General features: G+C 44.6%; 2 protein-coding genes across 12 annotated transcripts in view; both read left to right on the top strand.

The window, feature by feature from the left end:
• LOC117141989 overlaps nt 1-20,350 on the top strand; it is a 34,408-nt gene extending 14,058 nt beyond the window's left edge. For 2 of the 11 annotated variants that reach the window (XM_033305817.1, XM_033305828.1), the window contains 13 exons: nt 1,617-2,736; nt 13,034-13,054; nt 13,158-13,659; nt 13,717-14,146; nt 14,210-14,562; nt 14,622-14,821; nt 14,872-15,058; nt 15,430-15,483; nt 15,594-16,194; nt 16,771-17,578; nt 17,855-17,991; nt 18,443-18,711; nt 18,777-20,350. In XM_033305817.1, coding sequence (XP_033161708.1) covers nt 1,617-2,736; nt 13,034-13,054; nt 13,158-13,659; nt 13,717-14,146; nt 14,210-14,562; nt 14,622-14,821; nt 14,872-15,058; nt 15,430-15,483; nt 15,594-16,194; nt 16,771-17,578; nt 17,855-17,991; nt 18,443-18,711; nt 18,777-19,043 — 4,949 coding nt within the window. In that variant the 3' untranslated portion in view covers nt 19,044-20,350. Of the gene's footprint in view, nt 1-1,616; nt 2,737-13,033; nt 13,055-13,157; nt 13,660-13,716; nt 14,147-14,209; nt 14,563-14,621; nt 14,822-14,871; nt 15,059-15,194; nt 15,204-15,429; nt 15,484-15,593; nt 16,195-16,770; nt 17,579-17,854; nt 17,992-18,442; nt 18,712-18,776 lie in introns of all 11 variants that reach the window. The other 9 variants (XM_033305824.1, XM_033305818.1, XM_033305827.1 and 6 more) reach the window with 9 other exon arrangements.
• LOC117141992 lies at nt 340-1,507 on the top strand. Its single transcript, XM_033305832.1, has one exon. The coding sequence runs from the start codon at nt 396-398 to the stop codon at nt 1,470-1,472; it is 1,077 nt and encodes a 358-aa protein (XP_033161723.1). The 5' UTR covers nt 340-395; the 3' UTR covers nt 1,473-1,507.
• Nucleotides 20,351-21,992: the final 1,642 nt, after the last annotated feature.

Raw genomic sequence — 21,992 nt, 5'->3', positions numbered from 1 at the left:
ATGTATATAAACATACGTATATTTGGAGGCGGCTATATTTATGCCTTCCGTTGACAGCTTTAGCATCAGCACCTACTCACGAAAATAGTCTGCAAAGTCCCAAAATACAGAAATGTGTATATGAAAGTTGCGATTAGCTCTGATCCATTAAGGCATTCGTGTTCCCCGGCAAATTTGTGCATAAATAAATAAATTAGGAAAGCGGACGATTAATTAAACAATTCATTGAAAGTGTCACAATATTTAGCGGTGAATCAACTATTTATATTTTAAAGATCAGGAATGTGCAAACTATTTTAGTATCGAAGGAACCTAGGAGAATCTCTGCCCTTGACATTTTTGAATTGTTAGATCAAAACAAAATTAAATACACACCCGAATAACACAAATGAATTATGCCAGATTCGAAAGTAGCGAGTAATAGAAGGAAGAGTAATAGCCATGCCAGCCTGCTCCTGACCACATCCTCCACTCATGTGCAGCACGCGGAAAGCCACGCCAGTGGCCATCGCGGTAGCGTCAGGGCGGCGGATGAGAACGACCAAAATAGCTCGCTGCTCTCCAATGACTTTGTCCTGATGCTGGACAGCTCGCCAAGTCCACAGGATGTGTTCTGCGAAAATACGCCGGAGTTCAGGACTTCGTGGCTGTGGCTCAACAAACTGACCACCATGCATTGCCACACCCTCTACGAGCTGCGCATGCGCAACGCGTACATGAGTCACTTCAGTGTTTGCTTGAACCAAAGGCGACTGACTGGCGTTTTCGAGCAGCCTCCGCCGGCGGAGTTGGCTTGGGTCGACTTCTCGGAGAAGCCAGAGGCTCAGCAGTGCCCAAACCTGACTGAAATGCAGCGTTCCTGCGATCTGAATCAATCCTCTCTAGCCGCAGTGACCTCCTCCTCTTCGTCATGCGACTGCAGCGGTAAACGATCGACATCTGAGTACTGGGACACCTTCTCGAATTGTGCTCGTCCTTCCGGCGGGACTAGTGAATCCATTTCAAAACCACAACTGCAGACAATGCGACGGCTCCTCCCTTCCGTTCCCACGACCAGTGATAACGATGTGCGTCAGCTTTACAAAAACCAAAAAGCGAATTTTCGTTCAAACCAATCTTCTACCTCTGCCACGCAATCGTCCACCAGTCGATCTCAATCTTCACCGTCTAAATTTTCACTCAGAAGTCACAAGCCAAACGCTTTTCAAAATTCAGATAGTCAGAAGTCACCCGAAGATGTTCGGAAACGTATGATCGATTTGATGGAACTTATTAGGATGGAACTGCGTGGTGAACCGATTCTGGATAACAAAGACATTTTGGAGGAGGAGTTGAAAAGATATAGGAATTTCTTCGAGCTTCATTTGCAGGATGGTTTGAACTTTGACCCGCCTTCCAACTCGGGGCGTGTTCATGTGCTTCTCAACATGCAAAAAGATCTGATAAGGATGCTTAATGAGGATTTGGCATAATGACATATGTTTCAGAATTAGTTTCGTAATAAAAGATACCATTTTGTAATTTTTTTAAAGTTTAATCTTTTTGGATGTTTAAAGTCTTGGTAGTTTTCAAATATAATCTATGTATATATTAATGGTTAATTTTTGATCTTCCAGGTCGCAAATCTGTGGACGATTCTTCGCCATCGGCCAACAACTCCCAGCAGCAGCAGCAACATTCCATTCCGGGCTCCGCCACCGGATCTCCACAGCGAGTGGCCAACAAGCGCAGCAGCATCACGGTGAACATGCCAGCCGCCGGTCTTGGCCAGCGTCCCCCGAGCATTATATCGACGACCAGCCAGGACGAGGGTGGCTTCAATGAGTCCGTGCCCGAGCTGAAGGCCAAGCTGCAGCCCGCCTACGACCAGACGGAGGAGCAGCCGCACAGCCTGAACTACGTGGACGTGGGCTATCGCCTGAATCCCGACGGAAGCGAAAGCCGCGAGGTTTACGGATCGGAGGCTGAACTATACGACACGGCCAAGGTGACCGATATGCAGCGCAAGTTCCACGGAGCCAATGGTTTCGGCCAGGAATCGAGCACGGTCTACGCCATTATCAAGACGGATGTGCAGGAGTCCCAGCCAGTGGCTCCCTCAAGAGGCGTTCTCATCCAGTCGCCCAATTCTTCCAGCGGGGAGGGATCTCCCCTGCATCGCGGGTCGTATAGTTCCCCACCCGTGGGAGTGGTTTCACCTATAAGGCGGCGCAACAGCAGCAATCAGGATCAGAGTGTGGGTGGTGGAGGCAGTGCCAAGTCCACGCCCCAATGTTCTCCCGCCCGTTCGGCCTTGGTGAAGGGCATTGCCCCCATTGCTTCCATCGATGCGCATGAAGAGGAGGAACTAGATCTCGTAGAGGAGGACGAGCACCTGGCCGTTGAGTATGTGGAGGTGCTGGAACTCCAGCAGGACGAAGAGGAGGAAGAGGCTCCGGTCCTTCCCGAGCGACGAGCTCCGGCTCAAGGCTCCCTGGAGCTTCAGGACTTAGAGTATGCCGATACCAGCGCTGGCGAGGATGAGGAGGACATCATAAACCATCTAAAGGACGGCGATATATTGGATGTGGAACTAATCGACGATGTCGTGGATGAGGTGATCAAGGTTCATGTGAATCACAGTGTGGCCACTGCTCCTCCGATTCAAGCTGCTACTCCAGCTGCGGCGATTCCACGGGAGGATAGCCTGCCGGATGACATGACCGCCGCCGAGGCCGAAAGATTGTTGAGCTCTAGGTAAGTCACTTCAAAGGAAGTTTATTTAGTATTTATTTTATTGTCTGTAATTTAGGCATGTGTCTTGTTTCTTTTATGTATTGTAATGTTTACTTCGTATGTACTTAAAGACTAGAATGTTACTCTTATAGTTTTATCATGTAAATTAATATAATTTACTCCTCAGTGTAATTTGATTATCCTCTTTATTTATTTCTACATAATGTGCATTTTTGTATTACCTAGTTATTGTGTAGTTTATTGTAGTCGAAGCATTTTCTTAGATTTCTGACATTATCTGCCAATATTCATCATTGGAAGCTAAGCTATTCCTAGTTAATCAGCATAAGTACCCAAATAAAATAGCAACATTTGCCTTTGCCCATTCTGTTGATGCTAGGTAACCATCTCATTAGCATTTTATGTATTACCTGTAGCCAATAATTAATCCAGAAATCCAGGCATTCCGTAGCAGTCGGTTTGCAGTTTCCCTGCATTTTCTTGGCCCTGCTTGAACTTTATTCACTCGCTCACATATCGAGCAAATATTTACTTTGCACCACCACCCACATCTCCTCTCCTCTGCCAGGTTACTATTCATCATCAGCTTAGTCACCTTTCAGCGCCGGCTTTGTTGTAATTGTAAGCTAATCTGTCGCTTGTCAACTGCTGATGCACTCGCCATCCGGAGTCTGTTCCGCCCGGAAGTGTTGACTCCGGCGGAGTTAAAGTTGCAGTAGCAGTTGCAGTAGCAGTTGCAGTGTGAGTGCACGTGAATACTCGCTTTGGTGCAGCTGAGCTGATGGCCTAAACTGATGCCACTTTAAACTGCCAAACTCTTTTAACTATTACCAACTCTAATCCAGTCAACTGGTCCTAGTCGTTGGTATTAGCTGAGGTAGTGGATTTGTGACCATATTCGATACTGGATTTCTAGAACTTGAAAGATTGAGATACATAGATGCTGTAGCTATTCATGCAGTATAATGTTTTAACCCTAAACCCTTTGAAAGAAAGCAGTCCAATACTGAGATCTTCGCATGTGAACCCAAAATGCTCGAGTTCAAACACGGCGGTTAAACGTTTAAGTTTATCTAGATTTTCGCAGTCATTTATTCTCGGCCTCGCTTTCTGCGATTCAAACGATTCGTGGCTGCTCCCAGAATTGACTTGCCATTGATTTATTGTCTACTGGCAGGGGAACCTGAGCTCCAACGCACCTCCAACCCCGTCCAATCTCCACCTCCTGCAAGCTATTGCACATATTTAAATGCAATTTTCAAACGATTTCCCAGCAAGTTGCTCCCATTGCAATCGTTATAGTTTTTGCGCTTGCTATTTTGCGCTTATTTGCGTTCAAGTTTGCGTTCGGTCTTCGACGCTTTTGTTTCGGGGCAATTTATTATGAGCCATTACCAGGAAGAGGAATTACGTATCCTTGGCTTGGCTTTTTCGCCACCTCGTCGTGGAATTTTCACGTTTCGCACGCAAATAAGCAATTTCGTTTTAGCCGCGGAAAAAATTACACTTAACCGTAGTTTCTTTGGCAATATGTGTGCTGCGCTGCATACGTCAATTAGTCGACCGTTTTTTGGCCCTTTATTTATGAACGCTTGCCGTGTGACGACGAGCTCAACTTGGAATGGAGTGAAAACAAACGAACGAACGACCGAGGCTTTCCCGACGCTTTTCCACTCGCTTTTCTCTCGTTGTGCTCGTCGCCGCCGCTCGCCTGCACTTTCCACTCATTTTGCGCTCCTGCGTGTCCTGTGCAGTTTTGTCCTGCATTCGCGGAGCCACTCGAATCACATGCCCGCCGCTCGTTCATCCTGTCGCATGGCTGGTAAATCGTAACGCTGCCAAAATAAGAATAGGAAAACGCAGAACGGCAAACGGGAAATTCCGCGCGCGAAACGAAATCCGTTTTGGCTGGCAAAAGTAAAGTGGCAAAGGCGGAAAAACGCACGAAATGTGAGGCAATCTCTCGCCGAACATCGTTTTAATTAACATTTTCGTGCTCGGGCGCAGGAAATAAGTTTTAATTAAACTTTAAGTCGTCCCGAGTTGCCAGTGGAACTGCAGCTGGAGGAGCAGGAGGAACTGCTGAAGTGTCAACACAGTGCGCCCGCCGTTTGGTAGGTGAAAAATATTATTATCAATATTTAATGTTCGCCATCGCTGGCACTTTTCTGCCTGCTGATGACATTTTGCCGCCGTTCCGATGATGATGATGATGACGAACGGATCCCATTGCGAGGATATATCCGGTTATGACTGGCATTATCAGTGCCTTGTTGGCCTTTAATTAGACGTCTGTCGTGTCGGAGAGTCGCACACATGCGTCGTAAGTCTCGTTAGTGGCCAGTTTTCAATTTTCCGACTTCGGTGTGTCAATAGGCAGGCGTACTTACGGCTAACCAGAGCGATGTCTACTTACCCCCTTCACCAATTGGTCCAATTGGCCAGTTTCCGTAGTTTTCCCATCGCATGCATTAATGGCAATTGGTCCTGGCCCTCTCCTGCCTATGATTTGTTTGCCAACAGGACGCTTTTGTGGTTTGACATGCTCGTGTATTTCAAGGATATTCGGAATGAGGCTTTTGCGGTTAATTTGGCACTCGGAGTCGATTAGCCTAATCACTGCATATCACATTTAATTACGAACAAACAGTTCAATGATTGACACACAGTTAATTTACAAAGTTACTCTTTGTGATAATCTAAATAGTTACACAAAGGCTTTCACATCGGTATAAAATTAATATTTGATTATATGGTATGGTATTTATTAAAATTATCATGCGTTTGACTGCGTATTATGTTAATCAAAATTTTATTAGATTCATTTGCCAAATAGTCATTACTACTTAAACCAAGTGTTAGGGTAAATCAACAAAACCTTTGAAACATTTTTCTTACTAAGAACAACTAATTTGAATAGACCATCATTTGACAACTTCACTTGCCACCCATTTTCCTGATTAAACATTTTAATGAGTTTTTTGCTGATTATGCAGCCCGTCTCCTTTGGCCGTGCATTTCATTTAGTTTATTCAAATGAAATTTGTGTTAAGTGTAATTCGAGCGCAATCACAAAAACCAACAAGCGGGGAATCCCAGCGCTCTATCCCATCTCCTCCTTCATCGTCACATCCTGGACGACATTGCCAAAGGCATCAACAGGGCGACAAGTGCTAATCGCTCATTTGGCATTCAATATGCTGGCTTTTCCCCGCCCGAATCTCTGGGTTTTCCCCCTTGGCTTTTTCGGTGGCGGTGGAAAAATCTCGGGAAAATGCAGAGCGGGTGGGGAAATGCATTTCAGTCAAGTTTGCCTTTGGTCTTCGCTGCGCTTTTAAGCTTATTTAAATTGCGGTGGCGACTTAAGCCACAGGGGGTGTGGACGGGTGGTTTTTGGGATAGAGGATGGGGCTGCCTGAGTGGGTGGCTGGGAAATGAATGGTGGGCTATAAGTGCATTGTGCAAGTGGTTTCTGTGCTTAGTTAAATTGTACGAGTGTCTGCTTTTACGTTCAAGTGACAGCAGCAGGAAATGAGTTAATGTGGGATCGGATAAGTCAAGGATTTGTCCTGGAAATAAAAAGCAGTAAATGCCAGTAAATAGACTGAGATGACATGACATGACATTGTGGCATTGCTTCCACATACCGAAATAAAATGTAACCAATTGATTTAATCCCCCAAAGAGAAGTGGTGCAGTAAACTCAAAAGTTTTCCACCCAGTTGTTATGGCATACTTTTCTGCACAATTTCCCCCCTCAAAAGAAAAATGCTCCCCAACTATGGGACCCTCATGCTTTCGAGAGTCCTTTGTGTAAAGTACAATCTCCCCATGATTATCGCCTGTACAATTAACATAACTTCAGGGCTGGAAAAATGATTTTATCAGGCGCATGGAACTTTCGGATGAACTGAAATAAATTGCATAATTTCAGCCTGGAAAAAAAGAAACAATTTGCCTGCGAGCGGCAAAAGTGCAAGTTGGTCAACTAATTGAAAAACTTCACGCCCCCTGGGAATGCTTTTCGAAATGCAAAATTGAAATTCATTTGCAGTTGGCAAGGGCAGCAGGAAGGCCTAGGGAAATCGCACATACGCAGCGTTGTCGCAAGTGGCAATTGCTTAACTCTCTGATCTCGCCTTTTTGGCATACAACTCTCTCTCTGGCAGTGGCTCTTTCGACTAGCCCGCAATTTACATAAATTGCAGCAGCGACAGCAGTTACGGCCATGTGTTGATGATGTCCTTGTCGTCCTTGGCCAAAAGTCGTGGCCAGAGGAGCAGCAAGGACCGGGACCAGCTGCAAGTCCAACTCTCATTTATCTTTCGGCCAAATGTTTGGGGCTCAACAGGAGCAACTCTTTGTGCCTCCCTTTTCCTTCTCTTTTTTTTTTTGGCAGCCTGCCCAGCTGAGCTCGCTGTCCCCAAAACGTTTGTCCTTGACACAAGGCCTGTTCTGCGCCTCCACCTCCTCCTGCTCCTCTTGAATCCTTTTTCTGGGAGGCAAGTGGGCCAAATTTTCGGGCAATTTGCTGGTCAATTGTGGGCCATTTTCGGCATTGGCCTGTGTAATTGCGGAGTACTTTCAACTGCACTCCGAGCAATCATCCTATAGTTCAGCATAGTTTGAATAGTAGGAAACTCAAAACGATAGGAGTCCTTAAAACACTGAAAACTCAGAAATGCAAATGCCTTCATTTCCTTGCTGACTGTTAAAACCCTTAACTATTTTGTAGATGATTTTAATAAAGCTTTGTGCTTTTTCTTGAAGTGTCCTTGTTGCAGCGGCATGTAGAACTGAAACTGATTGCAGGATTAACTTTCTTAGCGGCTGCTACTTCTCTTGCCGCCGTTTTTGGATGACTCTAGCTGTTGGCCATTTTCTAGTTAACTTGGCCCTTTGCTGACTCTAGCTGTTGGCCATTTTCTAGTTAACTTGGCCCTTTGCTCTCAACACTTTTTCCGCTGCCCGTTCGCTGGCGACTTTCCTCTTTTCACGCTTTCTCAATAATTTTTTGTATTCGGCGGTTTTAACTTTGCCTTCTATTTTCATTTTGGTTAGTTTCTGCCTTTTTTCTCCTGGTTAGCTTGAACTTTTGCTTTTGACTGCATTTAAAAAAAGTTTTTGGTTTCGCGTTTTTAGTGCTAGTATTTCTTTCGCTTTTATTATTGTTGCCCCCGCTTTGCTGGGGCGTTGTAATCTTATTTGTGTGCTTGGCTTATCGCACGCCCCTGTCCTGCCCACTTTTGTTTTTTATATTTTTAGTGTTTTTATTTCCACCCCCTGCGCCACCCGCTCAAATGCAACCAAAATGGCAACAAAGTGGGTGGCGCTGGGCGGCGAGAGGAAGTGTGCTGCAAGTGCAACGCAAAAGTTTCGAAGGCAACTTGGAAATGGAGCACGAATGACGCTTTGGCCCATTTGTTGGTATTTATTTCAATAGTTCTTGAGATACTCTACGCTTAGAAGGGAAGCCCAGGGAAGTGGTGACTATCTGAGGGGGTTTAAGTGATTACAATAATATTTAATACAAATCAGAATAATTACAAATGCGAGTTGAGATAAATTATAGTTGAAACTTATTCAATGAAAAGTAAATTCGTGATTATAAAACTACTTAATGCGAAAATAACTTGTTTACCCTATTAACAAGAGAAATTTCTCTCAAAAGTCCGGCATTCAAAGGCTTGGAAATCATTGTGAAAGTCCCGAGGGTCTTCTCCCAGCGACTTGTGACTCTGCCATTGTTGCTGTGCCTCCATTAGTCGCCTCCAGCGATTCCTTCAACGTCGGTCCACTAATGCTGCCCCCCATCCGATATGAAAGCAGCTCTTCAGAGGCGACTTTATGGGTGGTGGGACGCACCTTTAGCACTTTGTTTTGTCCTGCTGACTGTTGTCCTGCTGTCTTGCAGTCCTTGGATCCTGAGTTCCTGGAGTCCTGGTGACTGTTTACCCAGTTGTTCGCATAAGTTTCAGTTTGAGGCAAATACTGCAATTTATAGCCGTTGCGTGCGATGTGTGACGTTCCTGCTAATTCGGTGGGTAAAGCCGGGGTGATAAAGATAAATAGGTGAAGAGCCCGGGTGTTTTTATTTGCCACGTTGATTGCCTGCAAGTGGGAATGCATTCACTTTGCTCGGGCAAAGTTTCTGCAAAAGTTTGCATTTTAGTAGCAAGTTATGGAATTTTTATCCTCCAAACGGGAGTTTTTTTCCCTCCCAGCGTTGAGAGGGCGGGCGAGTTGTGCCCAAATTATATTTAAAACAGTTTTTATATTCATATTTGTGTATGCAGAGCACTTAAGTTGTTGGCATCTGGCACACCGCGCCCTGCAAAGAAAAAGAAAGAAAAAATTGAGGCAAATAATGTAGGCAGGTAACTTTCGCTTCGAGCTGATTAAAGGAAGCAAAGTTTTTCATTTTGCCGTAGATTCATCGAGCGTTTAATTACCTCAATTTCCTGCACAATCTACCAATGAATGGGCAAATGCAAAACGTTGCTGCTGGATGCTGGAACAGTTTATCGCATTGTTGCCACTTGAATCGAATGGGTTTGCAATTGAACGTTGCTCATACGCCATGTTGATACTGTTGACATTGTTGTTTCCATTTTCTTGTTCATATGCGGGCCAACACACAGCCGCCCACACTCGTCCTGGAATATAATTGTTGCCAAGTTGTCATTTTCAACATTGTCATCGTGCTCGCTGCTCACTGCTCCAGCTCCTTCCACTCCACTCCACTCCCTCTGATGTCCTTTGTCATCCTGTTATCATCCTGCGTTTGTGATTTTTCTTGCTGCATACTTTGGTGCGCACGCAGTAAATATTGTTCCCGCCTGATTGTTGTTTCTGCCGGAGTTCTGTAGCTGCTGTGGAATTTGTGCTCTTCCCGTACGTGTTCGCCATGATAAAATGGGGTTTTTCAATTTTCATAGTTGCCCTGGCGAATGCGATTCGCTTTGCCCCGCCCGCCTCTGTGCATTCAAATTGATATTGTGTATATGATTGAGAGCTAAACGGGTTAACCTCTGATGTGTTGGCCCAATTTATGCAGATAAATCCGAAACGATAATGGCACCAAACAATTGGAAAGTCAGCCGCAGAGGTTTTTCCATGCATATGCGCAAGAAATATACGGAAATATTAATAGTCTCTTTAAAAGAATACCATTATATTCGTTTGTCCTAAAAGTATCTTATTGCCACTATGATACGACTTAAACAAAAGCCAATTTGATAACCGCACCCACTGCAAACACTGGCCAATTTGGGATATATTTCTCCCCTTGAACACGCACATCGTCACATTATCCTCGTCATAGCTCACCTTGACTTGGTTTTGGCCGAGTGCGGGTTCAGCCAGGCCAACAACTTTCTCAGTGTTCTCCGCTCCACTCCGCCAAAGACAAGTGACTTTGAAAAGTGCTGGCGAACTGGACGAATCCAGGATGGAGTCTAGTCCACTGCCTCCCAATTCGAGCCAACTGCTATTAATAAACGAAAATGCTCGTTGTAAAACTCACGAATGACTAAACATAAATTCTGTTAAATTTATCACAACAATGGAGGGCTAACCAAGTCAGACACATGACGTCATTGTGGGCCAGGGCCACAGCCAGGAGCAGCACATGGAAAACTCACTCGGAGAGCGATTCTCCACAGGGAAAACGAACGAGGCGACGGCCCGCTCTTGAGTGAGTTTAATCCGCTCTCGGTTTGTGGGGCAAGGCTTTTGCATTGCGGTTTCCCGCTGGCCGTTGTTATTTAAATTAATTATAAATGTATGACGAAACAATGAGCAGACTGACCTTGTTTGCGGCTCTCTGTGCAAACGCCTTTTAATGGCACTTGCCATATGTCTGTTGCTTTTTCCTAATCAACTTGTGCTCCAATAAATAGGAAAGGAAAAGTGTTGGAGCGCACACTCTTCCCCTTCTGCGTTTTCCGGCTTTTCCGCCTTTGTTTACTCGGCACAAACGGAGAATTCCAAGCGTCGCATAATTGCATTTGTCTTTCGCATTTTATTTTCGCCGCAAGTACAATGGGCAAAAGGAGTACTTTCGTGGAGAGAGCTCTTTTGTTAAAGAATTGAAAAGTAGTCTTTCAAAATCTAAACCAGAGTGATAGAAGATTATTTAAATTTTATTATTTAGCCGGACACTGCAATATTGTATAAACATCCATACATTTTTAAATGTCCTTAAAGTTTGATGACCATTGTCGGACTTTTTTCCGCTCGTAATTATTTTCCCGCTGCCGTCGACGATGAAACTTTGTCATCGCTGTTTCGCGCGTCGCACGCGGCGTATGCGTAATATTTTGTTATGCATGCAACTGCGTTCGCTTTGGGCAACCTGCAGAGGTGTGGTTAAAAAAGGATTGGGGGTGTCCCACATTCCCCAGCAATTAAAAACGGTAGCGTGTTATTTTTATTTTAATTAAAAAGCCATAACTCTATGCTAATTCCTTTTCGTTTTTCCTGGCTGAGGGAATCATTTGGAAAGGGAGGAGTAAGCCCTCCTCGGGCTAAATCCGTCCACCTCCGCTGGCAAACCCCTCCCATAAGCCGCTTAGTTAGCCGCTGGAATAAGTTTGCAGTTTTTGTTTGGGCCATTTCAATTGTTTTTGTTGATTGTTAGTTTTGTCCAAGTGGTCACGAAATAGAGAGAACTATAGAGATTTCGCTTGCAAATCGCTGGCTAATTGTTTTATAGCATTTTATTGGATTGCATTGGGGCTATCGAAACATCCGAATTGTTTTTCAATGGACCACCGTTTTCAATCGAAACCACCGTCAACTGTTGGCAATATCGTTGAATTTTAGGCCATTTGCAATATGTTTTTGAAGCCAAGCTAATTACAGTTTGCTGCGCTGCGTGTGAAAATGCCAATTGCAATTGCAATTACATAAATGCACTGCAACTCCGCTGGAAAACTCATTTAAATGCATGGTGTATCTGTGTGTCAGCACCTGGGGGGGAAATGGAAAAGTGGAAAAGCGGGAAAGTACCCACTTTGGGCCGTTGCTCGACTGTTTGTTGTTGCCTCACTGTCTGCCACTTGGCTCTCATTATCAACAACATAATCAACCACTTGCAACTACTGAGGCTCTGTGTGTTAGTTTCAATGATTAGCCGTGCTCTGAATGCACGGGAAAAAACTGTTTGCAATTAAACTTGGCACTACTACTTAACATTTTAGAATAATATATTATAGAAAGCGTTATTTATTAATATAAATGCCACAAGTTCACCATACAATTCTTTTATTTAATGTACTTCTTTTTTGGATAAACCATATCCTTTGTCTGCTTCAATTTTTCCCTGTGTGTGGGCTCGTCCTCGTTGTCGTTGTCGCTGGCAATTGTTGGCAGTAATTAACAAACACTGCGATGGGTAGATATCCACCTTACACGTGACGTCACGCACAAGTGAGAGTGACAAACACTTAAACGTTAAATGCACCCAGCTAACTGAACTGAGCTGAGCCGAGCTGACAACTGTCTGCCTGCGCTACCTGTTTTCCTCACTTCAGGTGCCATTGCGTGTGCAACACGGCGTATGCGACATAACTTTTCACCCGATTTTCCACCCAACTCGCTTGGGGCTACGTGCCCGTGTAAGCGTGCATGTTTAATTTGGCATTGCGTACTTTGCGGCGCTGGCTGCATTTTCCATCAGTCCTCAGGTTTACTATGTTATTACGCGCAATTAAAGGGCGTCTTGTTATTAATTTAAGGTGAAATGACGGCAAATTACCAGCTTAGAACTAAAAGAAAACATCAATTCTCTTGGCCGTATGCTACAAAGCTGTTAGGCGTCTGTTAAACACACACAATGTCATCGAAGTTGCCAAAGAATTAGCTAGTTAAAGTATTTAGTTTAAGGATAGCTGCGCTTGAAACGAATTTGAGTTGACCAATTGGTAATTGGATGCGAAAAATGGACGCGGTAGCCTGCGAACTGGGAACCCAACCGCTGGATGGTGTGAATTAAAAGTGCATTACATTTTAATTGCACGCACTTGTCGACCGTTGGGCTCTCCACTTAATTACTGTTATTATATGCACTTTAATTTTATTTACACGCTCGTTGCGTTCGCAACGTTTATAAATCTTTAAGCGCCACATAGTTATAGTATGCATTTATTTGTATTATTTAAAATGATTTGCATGTTTTCATTAATATTTCATAATTTCGCATTTCTCACTTTGTTTAATTTCATTTATTTATCGTAAATTGCCTGTTTCTGTTGTGCTTGTGTCCTGTCCTGCATCCTGTATCCTGTTTGCGTAGCATTTTGGAAAACAAAATCAGGTTGGTCCTGTCTTTTCTGTGCATTCGTCGCCTTAAATTCATCTTGATCCCCAGAGGAACGTTGCTAAAACTATGTTTTTGTTCTTGTTCTGATCCGCAACAGACAACAGTCGCTGCTGTCGGACGAACAGGCCAAGGAAGTCGAGCAAATACTCAACGCCGCCCCCAGCGTGGGCGTGGCAGTTGCTACCGTTGTTGCCACAGCAACATCGCCGACCAGCATCAAGAATCTCATTGAGGATTTGCCCGGGCAATCGGCAGGCGCCGCCATCGCTGCCAACGGGGAGCAGGACATTCAAATCGCAGCTGTCCCTGCGATTGTCGAGGAGGACGAGGACGAAGAGGAGGAGTTCCCGGAGGAAGACGAGAAGGACCACGCCAGGGCCGATTTCGATGCCAACGGCGGTGACGCTGACGGCGATTCCGATGACGTTGAAGCCGTGGACATTGTGGGCTATGGCCATGCATCCACAGCTCTGAATGCCACCTTCGTCAAGGCCGACAGCACAGAGACAGAGACCACCACCACCACTCCTTCAACGGCCACCACAGCCACCACTCGCCACGACGACGACGAGCCCGAGTGGCTAAGGGATGTCCTAGAGGTAGCTCATATCAGGCATGCTCTATAAACGAATAATACCACAATTGTCTCCCTTTAGGCACCCAAGCGCAGCCTAGAGAACTTGCTAATCACCTCCGCCACTTCGTCCAGAGGACCTGGTCAGCGTGAAGAGCTGGAAAACGGCTACGATCTACATGAGAAACATTCCGATCTCAATCAAACGTATATTACTGGTGGCGAATCACTGCACGAGTCGATAGTTTCGGTAGAGTCCACGCAATCGGATGCCACACTCAATCAGACCACTACCATCGACGACAGTATCATCTCCAGCAAGCACAATTCCACCTACTCCCTGGCAGATGCCGAACAGGCCACCAGCTCTACGGTTTTGAGCACTGGGGTTACCGAACTCGACGACAGTCAGTACTACATCCCAGAATATCCGCCAGTGAGGAGCAAGGAGGTTCTTGTAGAGGCCGGAGTCCACTACTTCGAAGATGGCAACTTCTGGATGGAAGTGCCTGGTGAGTTGTTCATTCGGTTATATGAAATCTTCATCGACTTATTTATTTTCTAATATTTAACAGGTCTCTTAGACTTTGACGACGACGACTGTTCTTATCCGCCCATCACTGTACGCAAGAATCCCAAGGTTCGCTTTAGTTCCGGACCCATACACGTGTACTCGACTTTCTCCGTAAACGACTACGATCGCCGGAATGAAGATGTTGATCCGGTGGCCGCTTCGGCGGAATACGAGCTCGAAAAGCGCGTGGAGAAGATGCACGTCTTCCCTGTGGAATTGATGAAGGGTCCTGAGGGTCTGGGTCTCAGTATAATTGGCATGGGCGTTGGCGCCGATGCAGGCTTAGAGAAACTAGGAATCTTTGTGAAAACCATTACCGATAACGGTGCAGCAGCCAGAGACGGTCGCATTCAGGTGGGCGTTGGTCTAACCATTAAGTCAGTATTTTCTGATCTTTTTTTTCTGATCTCCAGGTCAACGATCAGATAATTGAGGTGGACGGCAAGAGTCTCGTGGGCGTTACACAGGCATATGCAGCATCAGTTCTGCGCAATACTTCCGGTCTAGTCAAATTCCAAATCGGACGCGAGCGCGATCCTGAAAACTCTGAGGTAGCCCAGCTCATACGACTGAGTTTGCAGGCCGATCGCGAAAAAGAGGAGCGCTTGAAGCGGTTAGTCAGTTAGGGATACGGCTGGTCAACAAATATTAATTGAACTAAAGTTATTTCAGCCAACAAGAGGAGTACCTGCGCCGCACTCTCGACTATTCCGAGGACTCCACTCAGCCGGTTTCGGCCAACTCGAGTGTCTGCGAGGGACCCTCGAGTCCCGTCCAAGTGGAGCATCCGATGGAGGTGGAGGCCACCCACTCGCAGGAGGTAGAGTCGCTCAAGCGGCTGCTACAGGAGGTAAGGATTCTAGGGCGTCCTAGGACCGCCAATCCCGACGAGATCTCTCTTACAGCCGTGCTTAACTTGTGTGTTTGTGTGTTCTCTTCTCTCTCCTTTTGCTGAATTTCAAAATTGTGTGGATATTGAAATGCAGCACAAAGCGGTAATTGGATTTGAAAATATCATTGAAAACAAAATTTTAGATACTCAAAAAATTGTAGAGCACATTCTTAAAACACTTTGATACCTATTTAGTTTTTTTAAGTTAACTAACTCGTTGATATGTTTGTTTTAGGTTTGAAGAATGCGTTAAATAATCAATTGTATTTAGTTGTTGCTAGCTTTCAATATACTTATTATTTTCCCATTATTTGTTTTTATTTTCCCAGAGCGAAATGGGTTGCCTGGTTAAAGAGGAAATTATTCAAAATCTTAAACGAAAGGTTTGTTTTCAGTTATTTTATTTATTATCCTAACATCATCATCCATCAATTGCACAACTTTTTTTAAGAGTAATGTACGGCATACTAATATTTTTTGTACACATTCCCAGCTGGTCAAGCTCGAGACGACGGGAAATGAGAACGAGCTGCTTAGCGAGCGACTACGGCAAAGCGAGCGGGAGCTGGGAAACATCCGGAAGGAGGCGGCTAACCTGCAGAACATGCTCCAGCAGTCGCAGGGTCAGTACATGGCGCTGGACAAGAAGTACAACAAGGCCAAGCGGCTGGTCAGGGAGTACCAGCAGCGGGAGCTGGACATGTGCCATCGCGAGGAGTTCTACCAGCAGCTGCTCCAGGAGAAGGACACCGAGTACAATGCGCTGGTGAAGAAGCTGAAGGATCGTGTGATTAATCTGGAGCACGAGCTGCAGGAGACGCAGCGCAAGGCCGGTTTCCCAGTGGGCCTGCCCTACGATAGTGCCACTCTGAAGCTGACGCCTCAGATGATGCGTAAGACTCCGCCAAAGCCGCTCTTCCACAAGCTCGAGACGGAGCTGTCGGATACGGAGATATCCGATCTCTCACCCGACGGCGATGGCGTTAAGACAGCCACTGTGGAGCGCAAGGTTCCGGTCAAGGACGAACTGGATGCGGCAGTGCCGCAGCACGAGCTGCTGGATAACTCGGTTAACAAGACCAAAATCGATCTGGGTGAGTCATCACCATTAGATATTTTCTTACCCAAGCACCTTTTACTCATTAACTACAAGAATGTCATGGGTTTTAAAGAAAGTATGCTTTGAATATCACAAATGCACTGTCGTTAAGGATATTCTTTTTTACCTTTAATCCAAATGATTACTTATTCAATGCTCAAGTTTAGAACCATGATAATCCTGTTTTAAGTGAGCCTTCCGTTCTTTGTGCTTTGAGCTTTGAACTGCACCTGAGCTAAAGATTCGACCACTGCTCCTCCTCTTCATTTCCCTTTGCTACTTTCTTCTTTTGTGCTCCGTCATTGTCATTCTGTGCTAATTGTTATTCTCTTTCTTTCCATTTCTCTCGATTTTATTTGATCTCTGTGTGCCGTCTGTTCACGTTCGTTATATCGTTGTTCATGTTTGTATTACGTTCTTTGCTCGTTGTGTTCTTGTGACTGCCACGCCTACACGCTGCGCCCTCATTTTGCCCAACTTCAACAAAACGAAAAAACCAAAATAAATTTGATCAACACCAAATCAAACCAAATTCGCACCCTGCCAATTGAAATCGGTTTTAAAACAAAAGCCTCCCGTGGTGGTTTAGCCAACCGCCAGTTGCCCTCAGCAAATGGAAACAGTAGCACATCGAATGGAGCCGCTGTCGATCTTGGCCAGCTTTCGAATGGGAACCTGCTCAAGCGCAGCCGGAGCAACAGTCGCAGCTCGGACTGCACGCTGGATGACACGGATGAGGAGGAGGAGCGAGAGGGATCGGCATTGAACCTGGCAGGGGCTCCTGTCGCCCATGAAACCATCAGCCTCTCCAATGGCAACTCGCATCTGCTGGCCAACGTGAATAATCTGCTGCAGCACCATCCGCCAGCAATGGCCACTGTGGTCGCCACTCCCTCGAATGGCCACCTGGGCACCACCACGCCCATTCTGTTGAACTCCACCTCCTCCGCCTCGTCTAGTTCGTCCAACCAGTCGACTGCACGTGAGGCCCAGATCAACCAGCTGTATGCCCAGGTGCACAAGGACCCCAGCAAACAGCAACATCAGCAGCAACAACAGCAGCAGGCTCAGGCCGTGACCACCAGTATTCCAAGCATTTTCAAGAACGCTTTGGGTTCTCCGGCGGACAACGGGCTCAACGACTTTCATCGCGGCAGCATGACCACCTTCGGAACGGGTCCAGCCACCAGCAGCAATCGTGATCTCAACAGCTCGTACGACTCCATCCTGGGCTCCAACGATAAGCTAGCGGAGAACGATCCTGCAGAGAGTTGGATGTATCCCAGCAGGAGGCGAGTGGCACCAAATGGCAGCAAAGTCCCACTGCCAGGATCCAGCTTTACTGATCAACTCAACCAGGCGCTGTCCGATCGAGAGAGGTGGGTTATGGCTCCATAGAGAGTTGGTGGGACAAAGAGTATTATATTCTCGAATGAGGTTTCCTTAGAACCGGAGACTATTAGTTACTTTAAAGATCTACTTAGTTACTTTATGTGTTCTCAGCCGGGATATAAAACAATTTATTTCTCACCGACTTTAAAAAAAAAATTGTTACAATTATTATGAAGAGTTTAAAATCTGTTAGAGGGGAAAACTACCAAATGGAATTAATAATAAATTATGAACTCTGTTATACGGTTGCTCGTGCTTTGCAGGCGACTCGGCGATGGATCCTCGCGACATTCCAGCGACGATTACACGGAGATTAACAAGAGCCAGAGCGCCGCGGCCATCAACTGCAAGACGCTGATCAACGAGATCCGCCAGGCGGTGAACGAAGCACAGCCCAAAGGTGAACTATGACCATCCAACCAACCAACTAGACCAGCACAATCCTCCGATTCTCTCTAGCAAGACCGTAGACTAACCCGTAGATCAATCCCAATCCCCAAGAGAGCAAAAACGTATCATGATCATCATCTCATTTCATACAGATCTGTACATATGTTTACTGTTCAAAAGACTTACTTAACTAATCCAACACCGTTGTTTCGTTATAACCATTTTTAATATGCGAAGGTTTTGAGAGTTCATTGCAGCTGTTACCCGTTTACATTACTCGCATTTCCCCATATGTATATCTCTATAAATATCTATGAATGTCTAAGCTAACCCGTTCAACCGATACCATGTGCTCTGCGTCGCAATGCCAATGGATCCAATGCGATCTTACTAACTCTGACTTTTCTATCTCTCCGCTTCTTTCTCTCTCGACTAACCCATAACCCGCAATCGTTCCAAAGTTAAACAAGTCGTTCCACAATCACTCTCCCCGCCCGGCACAGTGCCCTGGCAGCAGCAGCACCACCAGCAAATCCAGCAGCAGCCGTCCGCCCACACCACCGGTCCTCCGTCGCCCACCAGCATGTCCTCGGGCTGCTCCTCGCCCGGATACTCCCCCAGCCGCACCCTGGACCTGTCCGGTTCCAGTTCTAGTTTCTCCGATCGCAAGGCGATGGCAGCTGGGTACACCTACAAGGGAGGACCCGTTCACGAATGGACCAAGGATCAGGTACGTCCAAGGATACTACATTACTCTGCCATATCCCCTTTAATGACTCCTTAACCGCACACCAGGTGGGACACTGGTTGATGGGCATCGAGCTGGAGCGTTACATCCCCGTCTTCAAGGAGAACAACGTGGAGGGCGGAGCTCTTCTTACCCTGGACTCAAAGGACTTCAAAACCTTGGGTGTCTGTGGCGACGACAAGCATCGGCTGAAGAAGCGTCTTAAGGACCTGAAGGCCAACATCGAGAAGGAGCGCAAAGACATGGAGAGGGAGCGAAGGGAACGCGAGAAGGCCATACGCAAGGCCGAGAAGAAGGCGGCCAAAAAGAAGTAGTTGAATTCTAGTTGATAAGCATCAAAGTAGCCAAAACCAAAAGCATACGCAGTATATATTGTAGTCTATATACATACATGCATACACAACACACACAAGGAAAACACGCGCGTATATATAAACATATATCTATTCGGTTATATATTTATATGCATGTAATGATAATATAATTTATTTGTACAACATACATCTATTATACATACGTACTACATTTTAACCTATCGAACCTAATGGCAACTAGACGTAATTATTCTAAAGGAAAGAAAAGCAAGAAAAGCAGCAAGTAGCAGATCAGGGTCAGGAGTGGTAGTGTAGCAGTAGATCTCGGTTAGGAATGACCCCGAATCCCACACTCAAACCGGGCCCAACATCCAACCGATGGCACTCAGACTTCCCCGACTAAAAATCGAACTCACAACCAAAAGAAGAAGCTAAGTAACTAACAAGAAGGCGTTGGACTGACTGATTTTATGATTAATTTAAAAAGAAAAACAAACAAAAGGAATTCTTTTTTAAAGCCAACCAAAACCAAAATGAACCATTTGAATTGGAGTTGCTAACAAAAGCATAGAACACTTAAGGAATTCGCTGAACAGACTTGAACGGTGTAAGAGCTGCTTCAAATAAAATACGGAATATAAGGTTAATATTGTAATAACGTTTAAGTTAATGCAAGGCAGCACCCAAGGGAGTGTCTCGTTTTTCTAATTATTAATCTGTGTAATTTAATGACTAGCGCATATTCAATAATATTCAATTCTAGATATACATATACATATGTGTGTGTGCAACAGTTAGTTGTCAAGACATTTACGAAACGTACTGTACTATCCCCTAAAAATTAATGCTAAAGTATTGTACTGTATGCTATGCCTGAAAGTCATTTAAGTACTTAAGTAGAGAAGCTAGTGGAAGTGTGTGTTTTCTGTTACCAATCGGGCTGCCAGGAAACTAACTAACTAACTGAGATGCAGTCTGTTACTTTTTTGAGCAGCTTCACCAGCCAAATCAATGCAAAATGTCCACCCAAATTTGTTAAGCAGCCAAAAAGAAAAAGGAAGCAAGCTTCAAGAGCGATTTCTATTCGTTAGCAAGTATGTCTGTGTGAATGGGCGTGATTGTAGCTTTAATTTCAATTTACTTTTTGTATAAATATTTATGAAACCTTTAGTATTCGTATTTCATATTCTTAGTTGTTTGTATTTACTTCGTGTACTTGTGTTGTGTACGTAGTTTTATTTACCTTATAATTTCGAAATGTTGCAATAAAACCGCATACATATGCCGGTGTATGTATAACAAATCAAGGCTCCTTCTACTTATCAGATAGCATCTGGTTAAACAATTCCACTCCCTGTGAATGCAACACCCCGTAATCGAGGGCCACAACAATCCAACCGACTTTGATTTATCGAGGAAAAACCAAATTTAGCAACTAGTCCTTGGTTGATTACCAATTAGCATATAATACTTATCAACATACGTATATACGAATACTCTCTTCTCTCTATCACTCTGTCTCTATTTGACTTTAAGACCCCGGCCGCGGCCAGGAGGAGACTCCATCCCACCGGATGAAGGATCCTGTGGACCTGACGGCCGGCAGCGCATAATCACCGCATGTGTCTCACTCGTCTCGTCGCAAGTCCTTAATATAGCTTTTGAAAAGCTCGCCTCTAAACAGTGCCACCAACGAAAACAAAAGAAAATCAACCGTTATTACTTACGAAAAAACGATAAAAACACCTTTAAAAACGAATAACTAAATCAGTAAATTCAGATGCGGCTCGCCTGCAATTTTGAACGCAAACTTCCGCTTTTTTTTTGGGCATCCGGCCTTTCGAAAAACCGGTTTCAGAATCGCAAGCGTGCCGTATTCCAAGATAATTGTTATTTTTTTGAATATGTACCTCGGTTAAAGTTTATTTTTGGGTAATTGTTTGTAAGCGTTTTTTACACCATACATAACACCATCAAAAAAGAAAAGAAAAATGCAAAAAAAAAAAATCTAACAATCAAAAACCAGTTTAAAATTCGTAAAATTAATGATACAAGTAATTTAGCTGTTGCCCCGAAATTCTCAAAGAGTAGGGGCCAGTCGCATAACATAAAAAACGAAATGTTTGAGCCTACGGAACACATTCGTGCCTTTTTCATTGCGAAAAACCGTCCCAGAACCAGAATAACCGATCGGAGGATACGAATACCATCTTTTCGGGTCTCTAGTGGATACTATCAACTTCCGAAATCGTAGAGCCCGAGATCCTCTGTCACGAATACGTTGAAACATTTAAATCCCGCAAATGCCTTAAATCAAGAAAATTATATTACCCATTAGATATCCAACATTACTCAGTTCGCTTGTAGGTTTTGAAGCATTTTCGAAATAATTATTTTAGTTCTCCGTTTGCAAACAAAGTTGGCTGGATTTTGTGGCCCCGACACGTAGAGGTGTGAATTTATCTGGAGTTTCCACAAACCATTTCTCTCTTTTGAAATATTCCGAAAACCTTGTTCATTTCATTATGTTTTCCCAACCAAATGTACTTCGTATTTGATTTGGTCCTTTTTTTGTTTCGTCCTATCAGTTCGGTTTCTATATGGGTTTGTTCAAATCTAGTTTGTGTCCACTTTGTGTGTTTTTTGAGTGTACTATTTATATTTGCAATAAAATTAAGACGGTCCCAGCAGATAATAAAAACTTGGGCCAATCCCCAATGAGGTGGAATTAAAAATATGTTTATACAACTATACAAAATAATCTATTCGTCGATTGGCCAGCTTGCTTCAATCTCTGTTGCCATTTTATTGATACTTTCACGCATATAAATTGGAAATTAGATTACCCTTCCCTCAAATTATAAAAACAGAATTGGTCAGCGCAAAAAGTATTGTGAGGGTTCATAGAAGAAACACTACATATAGCAATTAATGCGACTAGCCAATTAT

The sequence above is a fragment of the Drosophila mauritiana genome, chromosome 3L, assembly GCF_004382145.1.
Source record: "Drosophila mauritiana strain mau12 chromosome 3L, ASM438214v1, whole genome shotgun sequence".
Taxonomy (NCBI): Eukaryota; Metazoa; Arthropoda; class Insecta; order Diptera; family Drosophilidae; genus Drosophila; species Drosophila mauritiana.
Note: the sequence above shows the minus strand (reverse complement) of the source record. Positions and strands in the feature narration are given on the sequence as shown.

What these genes read in the sequence shown, in the direction of transcription:
- LOC117141992 (XM_033305832.1), top strand. Translation starts at nt 396, where the DNA reads ATGCCAGATTCGAAAGTAGCGAGTAATAGAAGGAAGAGTAATAGCCAT.